Here is a 19,567-nt window from a genome sequence, read left to right on the forward strand (position 1 = left end):
TAATGCCTGAGGTACACCTTTCCTCCAATCACCACATTTTCCCAGTTTTCCAGAAAATTTGACTTGGTGTGCAAAGGCCTTTAAGTTATGGTCCTGTAGTTTTTAAAAAAGCAGACAGAACTTGCTCTACACTAAAAAGTGGGTGAAAGGTAGGTTTGCATATTATATCAAGCATTCCTAAAACAAAAAGCCACTGTTACACTGGCCCTAGATCTATTGGATTAATGGGTGCTGATGCAGAGAACGTTTCAAGTGATGACTCATGACGGAGGAGATTTCATAACTAACATAAACTGCAGTGCTGCTGTTCTTGCTTTCCCAACAGTGCTGGGGAGGGGGCAAATCTCAGTTGTTCTCAAACCTCTTTGCCAGCCACCACTTTGTTTACATATACATACATATATAAATCCATATAGACTACAACAAAATTAGATTAAGATGGCATGATTTAGTCTTTCTCATCAGAGACTCAAACATTACAACAAAGACACCTCTAAAGAGGGGGCTGGCAAGAAGAATCAAACATATTCTCTTCAGCTGGGCTGGACCCTGTTAAAAGTGGACAGTTTTAACAAGATACATTACACCAGTCACAAGATACATTACACCAGTCACATCAGAGCTTCAATGATTTTAGGTTTGTTTTAGGTCTATATTAAAACAAACTGAAACCAAATTTTGGTTGGAGAACACCCAGCTTCTTCTAAAGCATTGCTGTATATCCAGGTCAAACAACATGCACTGTGGAAGAATGAGCTGGTGGGTGGGGAACAGCATGTTGTCATCTGGGACATTTTAAGCAGCCAAACCTGCAAGGAGCAAGGCAGCTATAATGGCATGAGGAAATGCTCCAAACTACACAAACACATGAACACACAACCTGCAGCACAAGAGACTTCAAAAAAGCATCCTACAGAGTTACTGTTGCAGTGCCAAGGTATTTAATCAGGACAGATTTTATGCCACCTATGAAAACTCCTCTGTAGCCTCAGCACACATCTTCAGCTTTTTAAGAGATGCATCCTCCACAAAGCCAACTGAAATCCCACACTTGGCCATGACACCAAAACAATGAACCGAAATTATTTACAAAACAAAAAAACAAAAAATTCAAAAACCAGTGCAAAACCCATAGCTACATTAAGTGATGTTTACAATTTAGTATGAATGGCCTACATTGGATTATATATGTGTCTGCGGACTCCACATTTCGATACACTGAAACATGAAGGAAAAAAGCCTATAAACATGACCTGGGCTGAAAGGTGGTACTGTGAGTAAAAGCTGAAACTGTACCTGGTGGGATACAGGTTTTATTCGCAGGTGTTTCAGTTGTTCCCTTGATCAAGGTGATGAACCTGAATGGCTTCAGTAAATATCCAGCTTTAAGACTGGATTTGTAAAACTGCGAGCTGTGCCAGTCATGCACGATAACATAAAGAAAACATAACACTAAAAAGACAGAATATATGCAAACAACTATGAGTGGCACTGCTGACTGGCAGAAGCTGTGTATTCCACAGAGTGCAAAAATCCATCAATTTTTGTATTTTTTCGTTATTTAAACGCAGCCCCAATTTAACTTGGCCACTGTGACACATACTTAGTGGTAGGGTCTATCCACTCTGAGCTACACTTATTATGGACCTAAAAACCGACAGAAACATTTCACTTCAGCCAACCTGCATTCTCTTACAAAAAATGTCCCACAAGACTAATTGACAATCCTGTAGTTAATTGGCAAAACTGCTATGGTAAACTTGGCTTGTACTTTGGGATCTTTTTTGGGGGGGGATGGAACTTGCTTCCAGGGTGTGATGGTCTCTTCCAGCCACCAGGGGGCATCTACAGGACAGTGCCACAGAATGATGCTCGGTAAAATTGACACCTAACAACCACACATATCAACATTAAAAAAATAAAACAACATATACATACACGTCTCGGCATAGAATTTAATCGTGATAGTCAGTGCTTTGGATGAGGGCAGAGTCTGGAATGACAGATTCACTGCACTGTTCAGAAAGCCAGAAGCCAGTGAAGGGAAGTCTCTATCCAGCTAAAGGATGGTGCAACATTACACCTCAGTCCAGAATCCGACACACAAGGCTGACACAACCAGCGACCCTTTTTCTAGGAGAGGCAAAAAACGAACACAAAGAGAACAAACAGAAAAATAAAATAATATGAGCAACGTGCATGCTATTTTTAGTTGGCCTTTCATTTTGGAGAAACTGAAGCGTTAAAAGTTTTGATTTTGTTCTGCCCCTGCCCTGGTTGTCACTAATATATGCACTGCGAGACACGATTACTGCTGACAGATATTGTTCTCGCAGCACTGCTACAATGTTATGAGAGGGGCAGCAGGTGGGTGAGGCTGCCCGCAGTGAAGAATCTACCCACCCTTAATGCCCTTGCCTTTCATGCCACACACAAACACACGTGCCTGCGCTAACATGCACACACACAAACGCAGACACACACCCCACCCCCTCAGCTGTTTTTACCACCTGAGCTCAGTTCAATTTATCTGCTCTGGGAAATATGAAACTCTACAGGGGAGATGGACCTTCACTATAGCCACAAAAATGAATAGAAATCACAAATATCTTACAGAAAGAACTAGTGCAACATTATCTGTCATGTTTTGGCTCTTATCTGTGAGATTCTGGATCTGAGCAGATGAAATCTGTCAGTCTGACTGCGCTTACAGGGGTGGCTCAAAGACAGCACTCTCCGTTGCTGGATGTAGAGCAGCAACATGCTCTTAGTATCAGACAACGTGAAAATCAAAATACAAAGAGCTCACAGCTGAAATCTAGCTCATCCTGGGGCTCTGGGTGTCATGACACCCAATTTTCTGATTCCTTAGCAGTGGAAGCCGGTGACAGCCAACTGGCGAAAAGGAATGTTGACAGGGAACCAATCCCGGGGCAAAGAGCTCATGAATTCCTGGCATGAATTCAAGTGTGCACACAAGACTTGTCTTTTTTTGAAAAGAATCACATCTGACACAAAGGGGCAAAAAACCAAGACGATTCTGTGCTAAGTGGGTAGATACAGGAAATTAGTGGTTAGCATAGAGACCTCTGCGTGGAGTAGTTGAACCGCATTCACACATCAGATATGTATGCACAAATGCACACACATCAGATGCTTCAAAAAAAAAAAAAAAGGGGGGGGGGGGGGGGGGGGGGGCACAAAAATCTATCAGCTTCCCCCTTGCTGGCTCTGCTGGGGGCAGGTGGGGGAAAAACAAAGATGAAATGGGTGGAGTAATCACACCTTTCAGAGCATGAAAACTTCACACATGCTATAAGAGCATACGCAACACATTTAAAACATTTAACCCACCATGGCCCGAATAAACCACACTCACATTGTATATTTATATGTACATACACAGATACCCATGACTAGAACAGCACATTAAAATGATTCAGAAAAAACTAAACAAGCTACCTAAAATGTCTGAAACAGTACATGCTACGAGACAACATGTGGTATGGGAGGGGCTTCTGGAAAGAAAGTGGAGGGGAGGGGGGCATAAGGTCAAAGGCCAACGAAAAGAACATAACATTTTTTTAACTTCTTCTTTTTCCAAACAAACGCTCATATCTGCTACTTTCATGGCAGAGGAGACATGTCTTAGAAAGTTCAGATGGTTTGTCTGGCGTTTCGGCCTTTCTGTTTCCCCAATGAATGACCTCTGCGTTTCGTCGCCCTCCTCTCGTTCCCCCTCCTCGCAGCTGAGGAGTGGAAGGGACAGGCTGGGGGGCAGGGGGTCTAGTTGAAGCCTGTGTCGGTCCGGTAGCTGGTGTGGTGCCCGTCGGCTGTCAGCTGGGTGGTCTCCGTGGCCGAGGAGGGCTGCATGACAATAGGATCCACCCCACCTGTGGCAGAAAAATGCAAGAGATGCAGAGGGGACAGAGGTCAACTGCCGTGCGTGCGCACACACACACACACACACACACACACACACACACACACACACACGCAGACACACACACACACACACACACACACACACACACACACACACACACACACACACACACACACACACACACGCAGGTATGAAAGGGGTCCCAGAGATTGGGAAATAATTGGGAAATAAGCTCAAGAGCTTATTAAAATCTATACATCCAGCTCTGTTGTGGAAAGGCATATAATGAGCTAGCCCAGTTCCCTCTCTATAATGAAAAAGGCACACAGTGAGCCAGCTTGGTTCCATCTCAACAGTGGAGAAGGGGAGCACTGAGCCAGCCTAGTTTCAGCTCTACAGTGGAAAAGGGTATATTCAGCTAGTCTCGTTCTCTCACCTCTCTCGTCTGACTGGACCTGTGCCTCCAGGTCCTCCGGGGAGACGTAGAACTGAGGCTCATCGCTATCAGGGGGCCGCGGTTTACACTTCCCACAGCAGCAGTTACAGCAGCAGCACAGGCAACAGCAGAAATAACAGCCTGTCGCCAGGCCACAGAACACGAACAATGCCTGGGGAACAAGGGGCGGGGGTGGAGAGAGGGAGGGACAGGGAAGGAGGGAGGGACAGGGAGGGGGGGGGGGGGGGGGGCAGGGAAGGGGGGGGGGTGGGGAGAGAGAGAGAGAGAGAGGGAGGGAGAAGCAGACAGGGAAAATGTGGAGGAGAGGAAGAGATGGAGAGAGAGAGGGAGAAGAGAGAGGAGAGAAATCAGAAAGATAACAGAGAAGCAGAGAAAGTTGAAAGACTGCAAGGTGTACGCTCAGGTCAAAGACACAACCAACAAATGAACATCCAATGTATAATTAAAAGTCTTCTTCCACACTACCTTTCAAGGATGTGCAAAATGTTACCACAGCTTTCAACACACTTGACAGTCAGAATTCCGACCCCATCTTACCTTGGCCCACCAGCTGGAGAGGACAAAGTAGGTGTTGACGTTCTCCTCTCCGAACTGCTCGGCCACGTAGAGGCCCAGCGAGCCGTACTTGTCGTAGATGTTGCGCTTGGTGGGGTCGGTCAGGATGACGTGGGCGTTGTTGATCTCCTTGAACTTGTCTGCTGCCTCCGGATTGTCTGGGTTCTTGTCAGGGTGATACTTCAGCGCCAATTTCCTGTGCATGCCAGACAAGTTGGCACAGAGCACAGAGATGTAATATCCCACTTTACACCGGTGGCCACATCATTAAAGTTTTATCAAACATTAATATATCAGTGTGGCATAGTGGAAAGAAGCAGGTCTTTTCATCCAAAGGGTATCAGTTTGACTCTGCACCTGGTGCACTGCTGTTATAGTTGCTCTGGATAAGTGCGTCTGCTAAGAGAATCAATCACGGAATAATAAAGTGCCATACAAACAGGCAATGCTCACAACTAAATGCCCCAATATGGACGACACAAATTTCATCAATGGTGGTGCCGCACCAGACGCCCCCATTCAGTGCCAGTTTCACTCTACTTCACAGCTATAACTTTAGAATAGATCAGAATATCTAAACATCCGAAATTAATGTCACAAAGTCTAAGCATAGCGAATGTAATGGGATCGTGTATCTTAAGACAATCTCAGTTGTTTGAGCCCTGCCTGGTTAAAAATCTTCCTGAGCAGTAGAAAAAGGGATTTCAGTTCCAGCTCTGTTTCTCTGTCGCCCTCTTGTGGATTATATCATGAACTGTCCACTGAAAAGCAGTATCAAATAAATAAAACCACAGAGTGCACACAGACTGATTAGCACATTGACTTTATTTAGCACAAGCACTGATGGGCTGGGAGCACCACCTGCATTATCCCGTTCAGAACAACATGCGCTTTAAAGAGGATTAATATTGCATCGCTTAAAACATTCCTTCGTGAGTTCATAAAAGGCAGGCCCTGAACGCCAGCCAAAGGAACAATTTCAAGACAAGATGCCTTGACGCTGCAGAGGCACAAAGACACTAGAAAAAGAACATGCTTGCAAAATGCCTTGTCATTTTCGCTGAAGTACTGCTACCCTGGGAGAATACTGAGTAAATATTTTTGCTTTTTTTAATTCTAATTCATACTTACTAGAAAATAGAGCTAATAACTCCACTCAGACACACTACTGTTTATCCCATGCCCGTAACTACCTGACATGTTTAGGAATGCATGTCAATCACAATGTAAGTTACTTTGAACACCATTAAATGGACAAGAAAGACTGACAAAAGAGATCCTGTACTATACCAACTTTTGACGTTTAATCCCTCGTCCTTCAGCAATAATGTTAGAGTATGATAGGATTACTGGATATGCTGTTCAGGCACCCAGAAATGCTTACCTTTTTAAAATACACAAAGATCACAAGATAGAATTCTGTACATTGGGATTGGACTTTTTCTTTTTTCCTTCCGTATTCTGATCTGATATAATGCATATAATATATAATATAATAAATAATTTTAGGAAGCCCCTCTGATTTATTGAGTTGTCCTTTGATATGCAGGGCAGAAACAGCTGGGCTTTTGTGAGTCTCTATCAAAATGCATTTTCAGGGTTTCTACAAATGCAAGTGCCAGACGAGGTGCCAGGCCTTGCAGCGCACTTTGCCCTACTTCACAGTAGCTCTGAACACATCCTGCTGCCCGTGGCAATCGCACCTTTCGAAAATGCTAAAGAAGAGTGTCTGGCTTTCTTTAGGGCTCTTTACACTGTATAAATTCAATACAACACCACAAACCAAAATCACGCAGACATGCTGTGTGTGTTATATCATCATCATCTCTCTCACACAAAGGAATACTGAAGTGAAGCTGAGGTGTGAGGCGTGGGGTGGGCTCTCTCTGACCCACCTGTAAGATTTCTTGATGTCATCGGGCGTGGCCAGCTTGTCAACACCCAGCACGTGATAGAGCGTCTCTCCTGACGTGGAGAGCGAGCGTTGCCTCTGCTGTTCTGCCATGGCGACTCACGTCCTCAACAATCTGCAAACACACAGGTGCTTGGTGAGGACGTCAGATGTGGTTATCACGTTATAAAGAGAAAGCTGAAACCGGTCAGGCTGTAATGGCTTTAAGGTTCGCCGGACAAGATGGTGAAGAACTGAAACACCAACTCTCACACAGAGCCAGGCAGTTAAAACAGAGAGCCACATGATCTGAACGTGTATATATATATGTGTGTGTGTGTGTGTATACACGTGTATACATGTTACACTGAGTACATCCCTGCAAATGGTGTATGCACATATGTGTTTGGCTTTCACTTGCACAGTTGTACTCACATTTAATATATCTCATTACAGTTTTGGCCTCACTGCTTTTGTTCGTGCTGCCAATAAAGCACTACTGAATTGAACTGAGCTGAGTGTCAGAGAGAGGGAGGAATGGAGGGACACTCAGCACCACTGACAGCCAGGTACGTGGCATCGTGCCATAGCCTGAGGCACCGTGAGTAAGCCAAAAGCACATCACATCACCAGGAAAAAAATATGACTGCACCCATTTTTATTCTATTCTTAACATCATCATTATTATTACTGTTGTTGTTACTGCTGTCCCTATTACTGATTTGACTTTTCATTCTTTATATGCTTTAGCGATACATATCCCATGTTAGAAATAAAGCTGATTTGATTTTGATTTTGAAAAAGGGAGAGAGAGAAAAAGACAGAGAAACAGAAAAACAATGACAAAATGCCTAAATGTGAAACAGGCCTTGTGAGAGCTAACCATGCTAACTCATGTTTACCATGACATGATAAAAAAAAAAAAATCTCAAACGTGATCAAAAATGAAATGTGACAGATGAAAATAAAAATGGAAGATTTTCACAAAACCAAGGCAGCAGTTACGTCAGCCCTTTTGTACCCCCCCCCCAGAGGGAGTCGCACCCCCCCCCCCCAATCCCCTTCCTCGTGGGTGGGGGTGCGACTCCCTCTGGTGGGGGGGTAATCTGACAGCCACTGTCACAGTTCATTAACAGATTAGCGTGACTTCCATGTCGCAGTATGCGTGATGACTTGGAGGGGGTTATTTCTGTTTCAAAACCATGTGCTGCCAGTGCAGAAATATCTCATGTGTAACGTCTGCTGAAAACACATGAGCTCGCACCCTTCTGCCCCCAGCGACCCTTACTGTCTGGGCCCGGGTGCTCACCACCCTTCAGAACACTAACGAATCCTGGAAGACAGAGATTAACTGTAATCCTCTCTACTCTACTCTCCAGACCTTCCGGATGCTTTGTTGTTTTGTAGTTAAAAGATGGAGGAGGACAGAAGCAATTAATCATTCTGCCTCCTCTCTCTCTCACACACATGCTCCAGCCTCCTCTCTCACACACATGCTCCGCGCCTCCTCTCTCTCACACACACGCTCCTGCCTTCTCTCTCACACACGCTCCGGCCTCCTCTCTCTCTCTCACACACGCTCCAGCCTCCTCTCTCTCTCACACACGCTCCTGCCTTCTCTCTCACACACACTCCGGCCTCCTCTCTCTCTCTCATACACGCTCCAGCCTCCTCTCTCTCACACACACGCTCCTGCCTTCTCTCTCACACACGCTCCGGCCTCCTCTCTCTCTCTCACACACGCTCCAGCCTCCTCTCTCTCACACACGCTCCGGCCTCCTCTCTCTCTCTCACACACGCTCCAGCCTCCTCTCTCTCACACACACGCTCCTGCCTTCTCTCTCACACACGCTCCGGCCTCCTCTCTCTCTCTCACACACGCTCCAGCCTCCTCTCTCTCACACACACGCTCCTGCCTTCTCTCTCACACACGCTCCGGCCTCCTCTCTCTCTCTCACACACGCTCCGGCCTCCTCTCTCTCTCTCACACACGCTCCTGCCTTCTCTCTCACACACGCTCTGGCATCCTCTCTCTCTCTCACACACGCTCCGGCCTCCTTTCTCTCACACACATACTCCTGCCTCCTCTCTCACACACACGCTCTGCCCTCCTCTCTCCTACACACACGCTCGCTCACATGCCGATGAAACCTGAACGCATTTCCAACACAAAAGGGTAGTAATATCCAAGCGACACCGCAAAAATCAGGTGCAGCTGGTTAATCATGTAGAAGACAGGAAGTCACTCGGTGAAAGGGTGACATGAGGAATTCTGTCTCCTTTCAACCTACTGAATATCACTCCTGTGTGCTGTAGGCATGAAAGGGATTTCAAGAATCTGTCCGAGAATCGGTCCATGGCCAATCCGTTCTGTACAGGTTTATTCCAGCCAACCTCTACATCGATACGGCTGAAAATACAAAGAAATGGCCAGTGTGCATAACAGGTCTCAGAAAGCCAGGTGACTTATTTGGTTGATAAGGAATTGCTTAAACACACACAAAAAACCTATTTCCTACATATGTGGGCCTGGAAACCTGAAAAATTGCCAATGGAAATTTCAGACTGGTGTTTAACTAACACCTCATTTCATCAGGGGACAGCAAATTCAGCTAAAACAAATACACAGAGCGAGGTATGGCCAGGATTGACAAGTCCTATACTGAAGTGATTGGCTGTGTGTCATTTGTCATCAGAGGCCTGCGCTGGATAGTTCTATGATACAGACACACTCAAGTCTGTTCATTAGGGAACCACAACACCCAAAACAGAGAAAGGAAAGGAGCAGCCTGGCTGGGAACTGCCCCTCGAACACAGCGCTGATGTTCTGATGTTTCAGAGCTAATGGTCACATTTCCTTTCACCAGAATGTCACTTCCCTTTTTCTCACCCTCTAGTTTTGAACGCTCAAGTTCTCATCAGATAATGAAGATCCCACACTAATGGGACATTTTGTTTGGTTATGAGAAAAGAAAAAAAAAAAACAAAGTTGCTTCTTGTTATCTGTGATGGTGTCTCACTTCCTCCCCTTGGCCATGAAACTGGCTGTCCCCTACATCATCACCCATGTCGCTGCGGTTTCTGTCTTATTGCGACACCCCCCCCCCCCAGCAACTGTTAGGATGCCATTTGGAAAGAAACGGGTTACGGGCAAACAATGTGGCCGCACGTCCTTAAATGAAACAAGCTGCTTTCCTCCATCTGCAACCCTTTTTCCTGGTTTGACATCACTTCATCTGCACATTAGCTTTGGTTTAGGGCCTGTATAAGGTTCAGCTTATGGGGGTGGGGAATCCCTCTCTGATTACGAAGCGTGACATATGAACACAATACCAAGACTCCAGGTCATGCTAAAAACACACCACAATGACCTACGTTTGTGCTCTGTCAAAAAATGGATTTGCATAAAATATGGGTTACGTTTCTGCCAGTTACAATCAGCCTGTTGCTGTTGTTGTTGAATAAATTTGCAATCGTTTAGAGTTTGCTTATTGTATATTTGCTTTTGTACAAAGAAATGTAAATCTACAGGAAAGTAATAGCTGCTTGAATAAAACCCACACCTCTCCATCCGGCTACATGCCTCTGTCCTCTCGTCCCCTCTCTATACCCCTCGCTGTCTGCTAGAGCCACCCCTGGTTCCCCACGCGAAGGCAGGACTGGATCCAGAGCCGCATTAAGCCCGATTACTGACTGGGTTTCCCTGACAAATACAGCCCTGCAGCCCGGAAACTCTACCTCTCCCTCCAGCTACCCCCACATCACAACAACCAATTAAAACACTCACAGGAGTCTCTCTCCCCTCTGTCTCTCTCTCTCTCCCTACTCTGTCTCTGTTCTCTCTTTCTCTACCCCTATCCTTTCCCTCACTCTCTCTCACTTCCTGAGTAAAAACAAAAGAAATACGTAAGTGTCACTAGACATTCTCAGGCAGACTGACAGTCCACCGTGTGTTATATTCCAGAGTGGGCCAAATTCTTCACTACAGTACTCACTCCTCAGCAAACGTACTGCTGACTCCAGCAGAGGAGAGTGAGAATAGGGGAACTGGAAAGAAGCAGAGATGAGAGGAGAGCAGAGAGGAGAGCAGGAGGATTCTGCTGCTGCCGCTGCTGTGTGTGTGTGTGTGTGTGTGTGTGTGTGTGTGTGTGTGTGTGTGTGTGAGGGGGTGTGTATGTGTGTGTGTGTGTGTGTGTGTGTGTGTGAGGGTGTTAAGTCTGTCTGAAACTTGACGTCAGAATCCTGTCCAGATGGTGAAGAGCGGTGTTGCAGGCAGCGATCTGCAGCCCGAGACTGAATACGCAGGTTGCTTATGACCCAGTATTTATGAAGTAGGCCTACTGTGCGTTTTTGCAGGGAGATTTTCAAACGGTCATTCTCACCTTTTGAGTGGCCATTCAAACAATAAGAAGTAGAAGGTAAAGGGTGACAACAACTGATCCTGATAGAAGCCTTGTACACAGAGGAAAAAGCTGATTCTTGCTGCTACTGATGAGTGGATACAGAGCAGATTTCTTTTCCCTTCTAACCACAGTGGAAAAGGGGTATAATGAGCCAGCCTGGTTCCAGATCTACAGTGAAAAAGGGGTATGATGAACCAGTCTGGGTGCAGGTCTACACTGGGAAAGTGGTATAATGAGCCAGCCTGGAACCAGCCTCATACCAGCTCTACAAACTCTGGTTTACAATCTAAACCAGTTGGCCTACACAGAGTCTAATCTCCACTGGCCGCCAACACCCCCTCACCCCACGCTTCACCCTTTATCTTTGCTCCCTCTCTAAGCACAGTCTTCCTGAGATCCACTGGTAATCACCCTTCTTTCAAAATGTCTCGAAGTGAGCTTTCACAAAATCCGTGCTTCTGCAATTGAAAATCGTAATACGCCAAACTTTAATGTAAATTGTAAAACTAGATTTTTTATGTAGTTCTTTTTATTATACTTTTGATGTTGATGTGTTTTCTGGACACAACCCCCATGAAAACGGGATGTGACACCCAATGGAGTTTATCTTGTTAAAACCTAAATACGTCTCTGTGCCCACCGTCATCAATGGTGGCCCCTGGGGGACCAATCAGAGAGCAGAAATGCAAGGAAAAGCAAAGAGAGGGAGCAGGTGTAATGACAGAGAGAATCTCCTCACAAAGAGCAGGGCCTTTAGTGTTTCCTCTCCAACCGTCCCCCTATTATCTCCACATCTGTTCAGTTAGGCTGGGGGCAGGGATTACAATCTGTTGGAGGGCAGTGAGATCAGAGGGCGGTCAAGGGGTATGGTTGTACCAAAAACAAAATTCAAAGACCCCACTTCAATCCACAGCCACTGCTATTTTTAATGGCTGACACAAACCTCCAGGTACACCAGGTTACACAATCAGGTGGCACTTAGATCCTCACAGAGTAAAATACAAGAAGAACATCTTCCTAAACAAAATATCACCTTTACATTTTCTTTCTAACATTTCTACTATGTAAATGACATTTTAAAGCTCTCCATTAACTAGTTCTTAAGAGTTTAATTAGTGTCAGAATTAGAATAAGAGTTAAATCAGGGTTAAAAAAGAGTACAACTTCTATAGTTATAAACCATGTGATTCTTGTTTTGATTTAACCCCATCAGTTATTATTCACTTAGGGTAATAATGTAATTGCAAAGCCGGCATTCTTGTCCATAAAAAATTATCACAGTTTACATTTTACACTGCTTACGTTTTTACATGCACAGCGGGATATTTATTTACTGAGGTGATTCTGGTTTAAGTGCCCTGCTTCACAGGAGTGCAAAGGCTGGGAGCCAAAATGCTGACTTCTGAGTTCGAAACACTGAGCCTAAACATCCACAGCACACTGCCGTCCCAGTGTCGATAAAAACCATTCATGCAATTAATGGATTCTACTCTAAACAGTGACGGCAGCAGGAAGCTCAGGCCTGAGAGCCGATGCTGGAAATAATGTTTAATGTGCCAGCCATAATGCAGTTAATCAATACAGAGCGATAACAGAATTAATTGCGGTCAATAAAGCAAGATTCATCTAAACATGCCCAGGAGGTCACACATGCCATGGGGGCTGTTGTGTGTAGTTCAGTAGCTGTCTGGGTTAGGAAGATTAAAAAAAAAAAAAAAAAACATTAGAAAATCTAACAGATTTGTTCCATGTTTATAATATAGGAATTCCATTGTTTCCGCCACAGCACAAGGGTGACAGACTGTCCCACCTTAAATACAGTTGATACACAGTGATCAGCACACCCATTCACTGACGTCCTGCAATGCAGGTGTTATTTAACAGAAAGAAACTTTGAAATAGAGTGGAGTAACATTTTTCCCTTCGTTTTTGGATATTATGGGAATTTAAAGGGAAATACCTTTAAGGCAGAAGAGGACCAGGGGTTACATATTTTCCAGATGAGTGGTACTCAGTTTTACAAAAAAAAAGCGCTGTCAAATGCTTGTTTACCACAAAAAAAAAAAAAAAAGTTTAACAATCAAACAGCTCTCTGAGTATGACACAAGAACCTGCTACACAGGTTCACACAAAGTAACAACTGCAGAAAGACACACAGCAACATATGTGTGCAAAGCAACATGACCACTCACAGTAACACACAGGTGCAAAGCAACACACACACACACACACACACCAACATACATGTGCATAGCAATACATCATGCCTCCATTGACAGAACACTCCTAAATAACTGCTCCGTCACCGACACAGAATAATAACACTGTGTGAAAGTGTAAGCAGCAAAGGCTTGGATGCAGCTGGGTGATGTGGTTTGCCACTTATAGCCACTACATCTGCATGAGAAGTGATGACGGACCACGTGACCCTGGCTTCTGAATGCCAGTCAGAGGGCTATGACTGAGAGGTGCAGCGGTCTGTGGTGTCTGAGGTGGCACAGGGAGCCCCAGCCACAGCAGGACACGCAGCTGTGGGAAAGAGCCTTCCAAAACTGTACTAATCTACCCAATCACACCTGCCATCTACTGGGACAGCACCTGCAAATCCCTGAACACGCAAAGAAGAACGCACGGCTCTGGCAGGCAGTCATTTACCGCAGTGCTCAGTTTTACTCTCATCAGATCGGTGTAGAGGGAAAACATCAACGGTCACACGCAACGGCAAAGGAAAAATGCTCTTTCCAACACCACTCAAATCCTACATACTGACGTTTGTCTGCGATCCCACAGCATTACATCGCGTTTGCTTAGCAGCAACTTACACAGCTTACATTTTCACATGGTACCCACAGACGGCTATTTACTGCAGCCGTTTGGGTTAAGCGCCTTGCCCAAAGGTACAGCAGCAGTCCCCCTGCCTTGGGAGTCGAATCGGCAGCCTTGTGGTTACGAGTCCTGCTCCCTATCGCTACGCCACGCTGCCGCACCCCTTGGCAGGGAAGCGGATTCACACAATCTCACCCGGAGTTTGCACGTTCAGCACGACTGCCGGAAGCCTCTCTCACAAGCTGCGGCGTGACTCCTTGCACACTTCCTGAAAGGCCCCCAGATGATCTACCATCGCATGTTTTAACAAACATCAGATGATAATAATGGGGCCTGAATTGCGAAACAGGGCTGGCAGTTTAAAACCGGAAACTTGAAATGCAGACAAGCTCATTATGCTGCATTACATTTCATTACATTATTGTCATTTAGTAGATGCTTTTATCCAGAACAACTTACACAGGTTACAGGCTAATATTAGTTTAATAATTAATATTAATATTACTGGTCCCTCCAGTAATATTTGTTAACAATCGGAACTGAATCTCAGACCAACATGCATGGGGTATTATATGATTTCAAATGGAATGACCCTTATGCTTTGCCTGTATGATGTCCGAAAAAGTGGAACCTTCCTCGGAAAGTCAGGGCATCAGACGGTTAAAAATGCTAATGTGTTTGGTGGAGACTTCTAAAGCCTAGGGCTTGAGTATGAGATCTGAAACACGCTACAGACTACAGACTCCAGACTCCCAGGCTCTCTGAACTGATGAGACTCTCATAGAAGGCAGAACAGGAATGTCATTTCTGGAACCAATCAGGGGGTTTCCACCTTGAGTTATAATTATACACACGTGTGCACACCCACAGACCAAGGCCACAAAGTTCACCACAACCAACTGAGATAATGGCATTAATAATAAAGATAATATTCAAAATCATGGAATGTGTCTGCAATGACACAAAAGTGACAGCAGCAGCTACAATCACCTGGCCTAAATATAGGGAGAGGGGACACTCTTCTTTTTGCCTGGTATGAATGGACCCCCCAACCCCACACACACATAGGCATGCACGCATACACACGCGCACACACACACAGGCATGTATGCGCACAGACATATGCACGTACACGCACGCACACACGCTTACTTCTGTAGACACGCATTTCAGTTTGGAATCAACCTCATAATTTTCCATGGTTTCATATGTCACTGCCCACCCCACCCCCCACATGCAGGCAAATGCTAAAGAGCACCATGAGAGTAACTGTTCCAATATGATTTAAGCTGTCTAGGAATCAGGCAGTGCATTGCAGAGTGTGGGAAGTATGAACTTAGCGTGACTGTCCGTATTTCTCCTGACTGTAAATCATTTTCTCTGGTTATCAATCTATGCACGTTTTTCTCTTTCATGCATTCACTGAATAAAAGAGATTGAATTCCATGCTAACCCTCTCTGGAGTACTCCCTTCGAGTCATGGCTGAAGGGCCCATTGACAGTTTTAAGCTCGGTTATGGCCAGAACAGAACAAACAAATTCACTCATTCACAGTGAAATACACAAATGCACATGCAAACATCAACTCTGCGACAACAAAAGCAGAGATCAAAGGAACGATGCAGGCTAAAGTCATACTGTAAAACAGCTACAAGGGCAAGTCTTTTTAGTATTTTAAAGTATTTTAGTTAGTATTTTATTATACTTCAAACTTTTAAGTATTTCTGCCTATTTGAACTTTGAAGTTGTATCATTACATGCCATGTCAATTTGGTTTGTTAAGCAATATCTATTCTAAACACAAAAACGTTTCATTTATTTGATTTGCGCAGATAAATGAAATAGCTGCATTAGACTAGGCTGGACAAAGCAATGCAAAATGCTTTCAAAGAGAATTTATACATTTGAAAATGTTAGATATTAATGGTTCTGAGATATGAATACATAAACAGACACAAATATGCAGGAGCGAAGGGGACTGTCTCAAGCTCTCGTGGTAGGAGATTTAGGTTAAATGCAACTGTAGCACTCCAATTAATTAGCTAATGGACATGTGGATCAATTCTGCCTTTTTTATTTAAGCCTATACAGTATCTGTCAGCCTTTGTCATTGGAGAAATGATCACCAAATCTGCAAACTAAGGTTCCACCAAAAAAAAAAAAAAAAGCCAGGGTGAGCTTTTTCCCCTCCCACACACTTTCAAAAATCCAAACACCATCACACATAATTACAGGGGTGGACATATGCCATAGATTTGCCAGAGCAGAGACTGAATCTTTCCAACTACAAGGCTGACTGGTGCCAATGAGATAACATATCAGAGAAAATATCACAGGAGGAAAACAGCTTCAGAAAGGTGCAATCATTTCTCAACCCAACCGTCAATGTCAAAGAGGGAAATACAGAGAGAGGAAGCTGACAGGAAAACTCAGACACAGAAGCAGACCGCACACAACATTCACTTAGGGCTTGCGGCCGGAAAGGTTTCAGTTTCAGTTTCCAGGTAGTGTACTGCCACTGAACTATTCAGCAAAGTACTTAACCTCAACTGCTTTAGTACATTCCCAGCTGTGTAAATGGACAGCATATACAAACCCAAGCTATGCCATTTGCCCTCCTGGATAAGGATGTTTGCTAAGCAAATAAACAGTAGTAAGTACTGTTACCAAGTTAAGTAGAGTTCTACAGTGTTCTCACGAAGCTCTTCACCAACACTACAGTGTAAGCTGCGGGGCCAGCAGTAATCTGTATATGTAGAGTGCTGAGAAAAAAATCCACTGAGAGTATTTTAAAAAAAATATTAAGACAGAATCCTTGAGAACAGGGCCAATGTGAGTGGAAAAGAGACTACATTTTTACTGCTGTGCAATCAAGTGAAGTCCACCTCCATAAGGCCTAAGGTGACAGTAAATAAACACCATCCCCCCACTGGCAAATAAATGCTGACAGTAAATAAAGCAGCCCAATAACCCATGTGAATGCCTATCAGTACCAAGAACACACTGATGACATCATGGTGACATCATTGTCAGGCATGGCCTCTTTCTGCCTCAGAGTTTACCCATGATTCATCAGTGAGTCATGCTTCCTGATGGCTCCTTTGACCACTAAAAGAAAAAGAACCTCACCCATTAACACCCAGAGGCTTCCTAAAGAGGATGGCAAAATTTCTCTGTGTAGCAGTTGTTACAAAGAGAAGCTCGATTTTCTCCCCCTAGAAGAGTAACAGCGAGGCTAACACAGATATGCTTAGCAAAATGTCCTCTCCGTTGTTACCTTGCTAAATTTAAAAATGCCCTCTATTTAAAATTCGTCTATTATTAAACGCAGTGTGAGAGGGAAAAGCTGTAATTGCTGGTTGAGTTTCACTTATCAGTTTGCGTGACATCTTGATTGTGTGACACCACAACCAAAACTGACACGTCAAAAATGTATGTAAACTACACCTTCCTTACCTCTAAAACAATTTACTCTCGTTCATACTAATGTTCTGCAATCGTGGCTTCTTATAAAACAATGGACTTGCTAGACTGACACTAATCTGTAAAATAATGGTGAAAAAACAACTGTCTAAAGTCTGCACTTTAACGTTTCGCTGTGACCTAAGGTCGGTCGTATTGACATAGAAGCAGTATTTCTTTACTGCGACTAATATACATTTCCTGGCACGCATATGCAAATGGTTACTCTGGATCAGATTCTTAATCAGATATCATTCTCAGCACTCTTATGTCAAATGCGATTCTTCATACATTAATTTTAGAGCTGTCGTACAGTTGCACGTCTCACTCCACACCATACTATATACAACACATTAGCTAATGTCATTCAAACAGGCAGTGGCCTTAAGCTATCCATAGTATATCGCTAGCGACAAGACAAATATTTTTGGATACATAAATGGCTACTTAGGAAGGAGACTATAACCTGTGTTGGGTAGCTTGTGCTGATTATATTAACCATTAATATTTGTGTTAGCTGTACTACTAAAATAACGTAAAATAGTGCCTTACAAAGTACCACAGGTATCTGTGTCAATTGACTAGCTTTCTATCAATAAACATGGTTAATACAATATTCCAGGCGTGTATGTAATAAAACAAGCTATCTAGTTAACTAAATTATTACCTATCTAGCTAGATAACGTTAATAGCTAGTTATCTAGAAAACAATTCCGCCAACTAGATAGCTGCATGCAATAAATTTCAAGAACTGCAACAGTCACAAAATCAGGTCTGACACTGCAAGGAGTCAAGATACTGTTCTAGTGGCTAGCTAACCTTTCACTCGGTTAGCCACCCAGATAACACTAATACTTACCTCTAGATCTCAGAAAATCATAGACAGCCAGCTGGCTAGCTAGTTTAGCTCACAATGTCATAAATGCCCAAAGAGCTAGCTGTTTGATCAACCCGTTCACGCTCTGGCAAACAGCTGCATTTCAGAGCAAAGGCATTCATGACTTGCTAATAAATTTCACAACCGGCAAAATCGAGGTTTCAACAAGAGCACAGAAACAGGGCTAGATAGCTAATACAGAGAGGTAGCCAGATTGTCAGCTAGCAAGCCCAATGCTTACAAACACTGCGAATTAAAACTGCCTTTATTTAAAAATAAGGAAATTTTGAAATTATATTCGAAACAAAACTGGTACAATGTAATTTTACTCGGGATCATTTGCTATCCGTTGATAGCCTGGATTTAAAGTGGTTAATCTCTGTAGCTAGCTACTGCACCAGAGACACTACATTAACAGCATCCATGTTGGCAAACTCGCATTAGCTGGCTGGCTAGCTAGCTAGCTGCTACTATGCACAGCTAGCCAGCTAACGTCAGGAGTAATGCACCTAGAAGGAACATGGTTTGAATGGCCTCCCTTTGCTTCTACCCATACAGTTCTTACCGTTTGTCGGGCTTGGTGAATTTGATCTTGATAGGTATTCAATTCGTTTTGTTCTACAGCATCAAATTATGATCGCATCCCAATAACCCTAGTACAGACGTAGTTGACTGGCTACTCAGACAGTTGCAGCAAGATTTTCCCTGCTCCCCTGACTCGCGCATTACCGTGCGCGCACCCAGAGATGGGAGTAGTGGGCGGGACCCCATGGAACAGTCTCGAGAACGCGCCCCAGACACGGACAGGTGTTAACTACACAAGAACTCTGGGTAGCTGTCATTTAAAACATATAAATGACTCGTTTCACAACATATTTCATACACACTATATTTCAGATGTGATTAGTGAATGCCCCTTTCCTGTTGAAAACGTACAGTATGCCCTGATGATTATTCAAAGATCCTTGCTTGCAAGCAGTATACATAGCTACAGCACAACAACAGCACAGGCTAAGTTTTCAGAAATGAATTCATTATCTGGATCGCTGTAGCTTCGATGATTTAACAATTTGCCTCGTTTAGTGTGCAATTTACCGAACTAGACAGTACAAGCAAAGACAGTTTCTTACAGAGGACAGTAAATAGCCATGACCTCATCGCTCGAGATTGTCCCTGACCAATTGCGGCGAAGCTCCGGTGAAATCTCGTT

General features: G+C 44.1%; 1 protein-coding gene across 2 annotated transcripts; it reads right to left on the bottom strand.

The window, feature by feature from the left end:
- Window positions 1-314: 314 nt before the first annotated feature.
- On the bottom strand, window positions 315-19,534 carry LOC118779292 (dnaJ homolog subfamily C member 5-like). 2 transcript variants are annotated; one of them, XM_036531332.1, is made up of 5 exons: window positions 19,488-19,534; window positions 6,794-6,925; window positions 4,881-5,094; window positions 4,323-4,494; window positions 315-3,893 (listed from the first exon to the last, which is right to left on the bottom strand). In XM_036531332.1, the coding sequence occupies exons 2-5, from the start codon at window positions 6,901-6,903 to the stop codon at window positions 3,787-3,789; spliced, it is 603 nt and encodes a 200-aa protein (XP_036387225.1). In that variant the 5' UTR covers window positions 6,904-6,925; window positions 19,488-19,534; the 3' UTR covers window positions 315-3,786. The 2 variants fall into 2 exon arrangements, with proteins under 2 accessions (XP_036387225.1, XP_036387224.1); XM_036531331.1 differs by lacking the exon at window positions 19,488-19,534 and adding an exon at window positions 18,923-19,065.
- Between the last annotated feature and the right edge of the window lie 33 nt (window positions 19,535-19,567).

This window comes from Megalops cyprinoides, chromosome 6 (genome assembly GCF_013368585.1).
Source record: "Megalops cyprinoides isolate fMegCyp1 chromosome 6, fMegCyp1.pri, whole genome shotgun sequence".
NCBI classification, from domain to species: Eukaryota; Metazoa; Chordata; class Actinopteri; order Elopiformes; family Megalopidae; genus Megalops; species Megalops cyprinoides.

What these genes read in the sequence shown, in the direction of transcription:
- LOC118779292 (XM_036531332.1), bottom strand. Translation starts at nt 6,903, where the DNA reads ATGGCAGAACAGCAGAGGCAACGCTCGCTCTCCACGTCAGGAGAGACG. An exon ending in GACATCAAGAAATCTTACAG is followed by an intron (nt 5,095 to 6,793) that starts GTGGGTCAGAGA and finishes TGGCATGCACAG; the next exon opens with GAAATTGGCGCTGAAGTATC. An exon ending in GGTCCAGTCAGACGAGAGAG is followed by an intron (nt 3,894 to 4,322) that starts GTGAGAGAACGA and finishes TTTCTGCCACAG; the next exon opens with GTGGGGTGGATCCTATTGTC.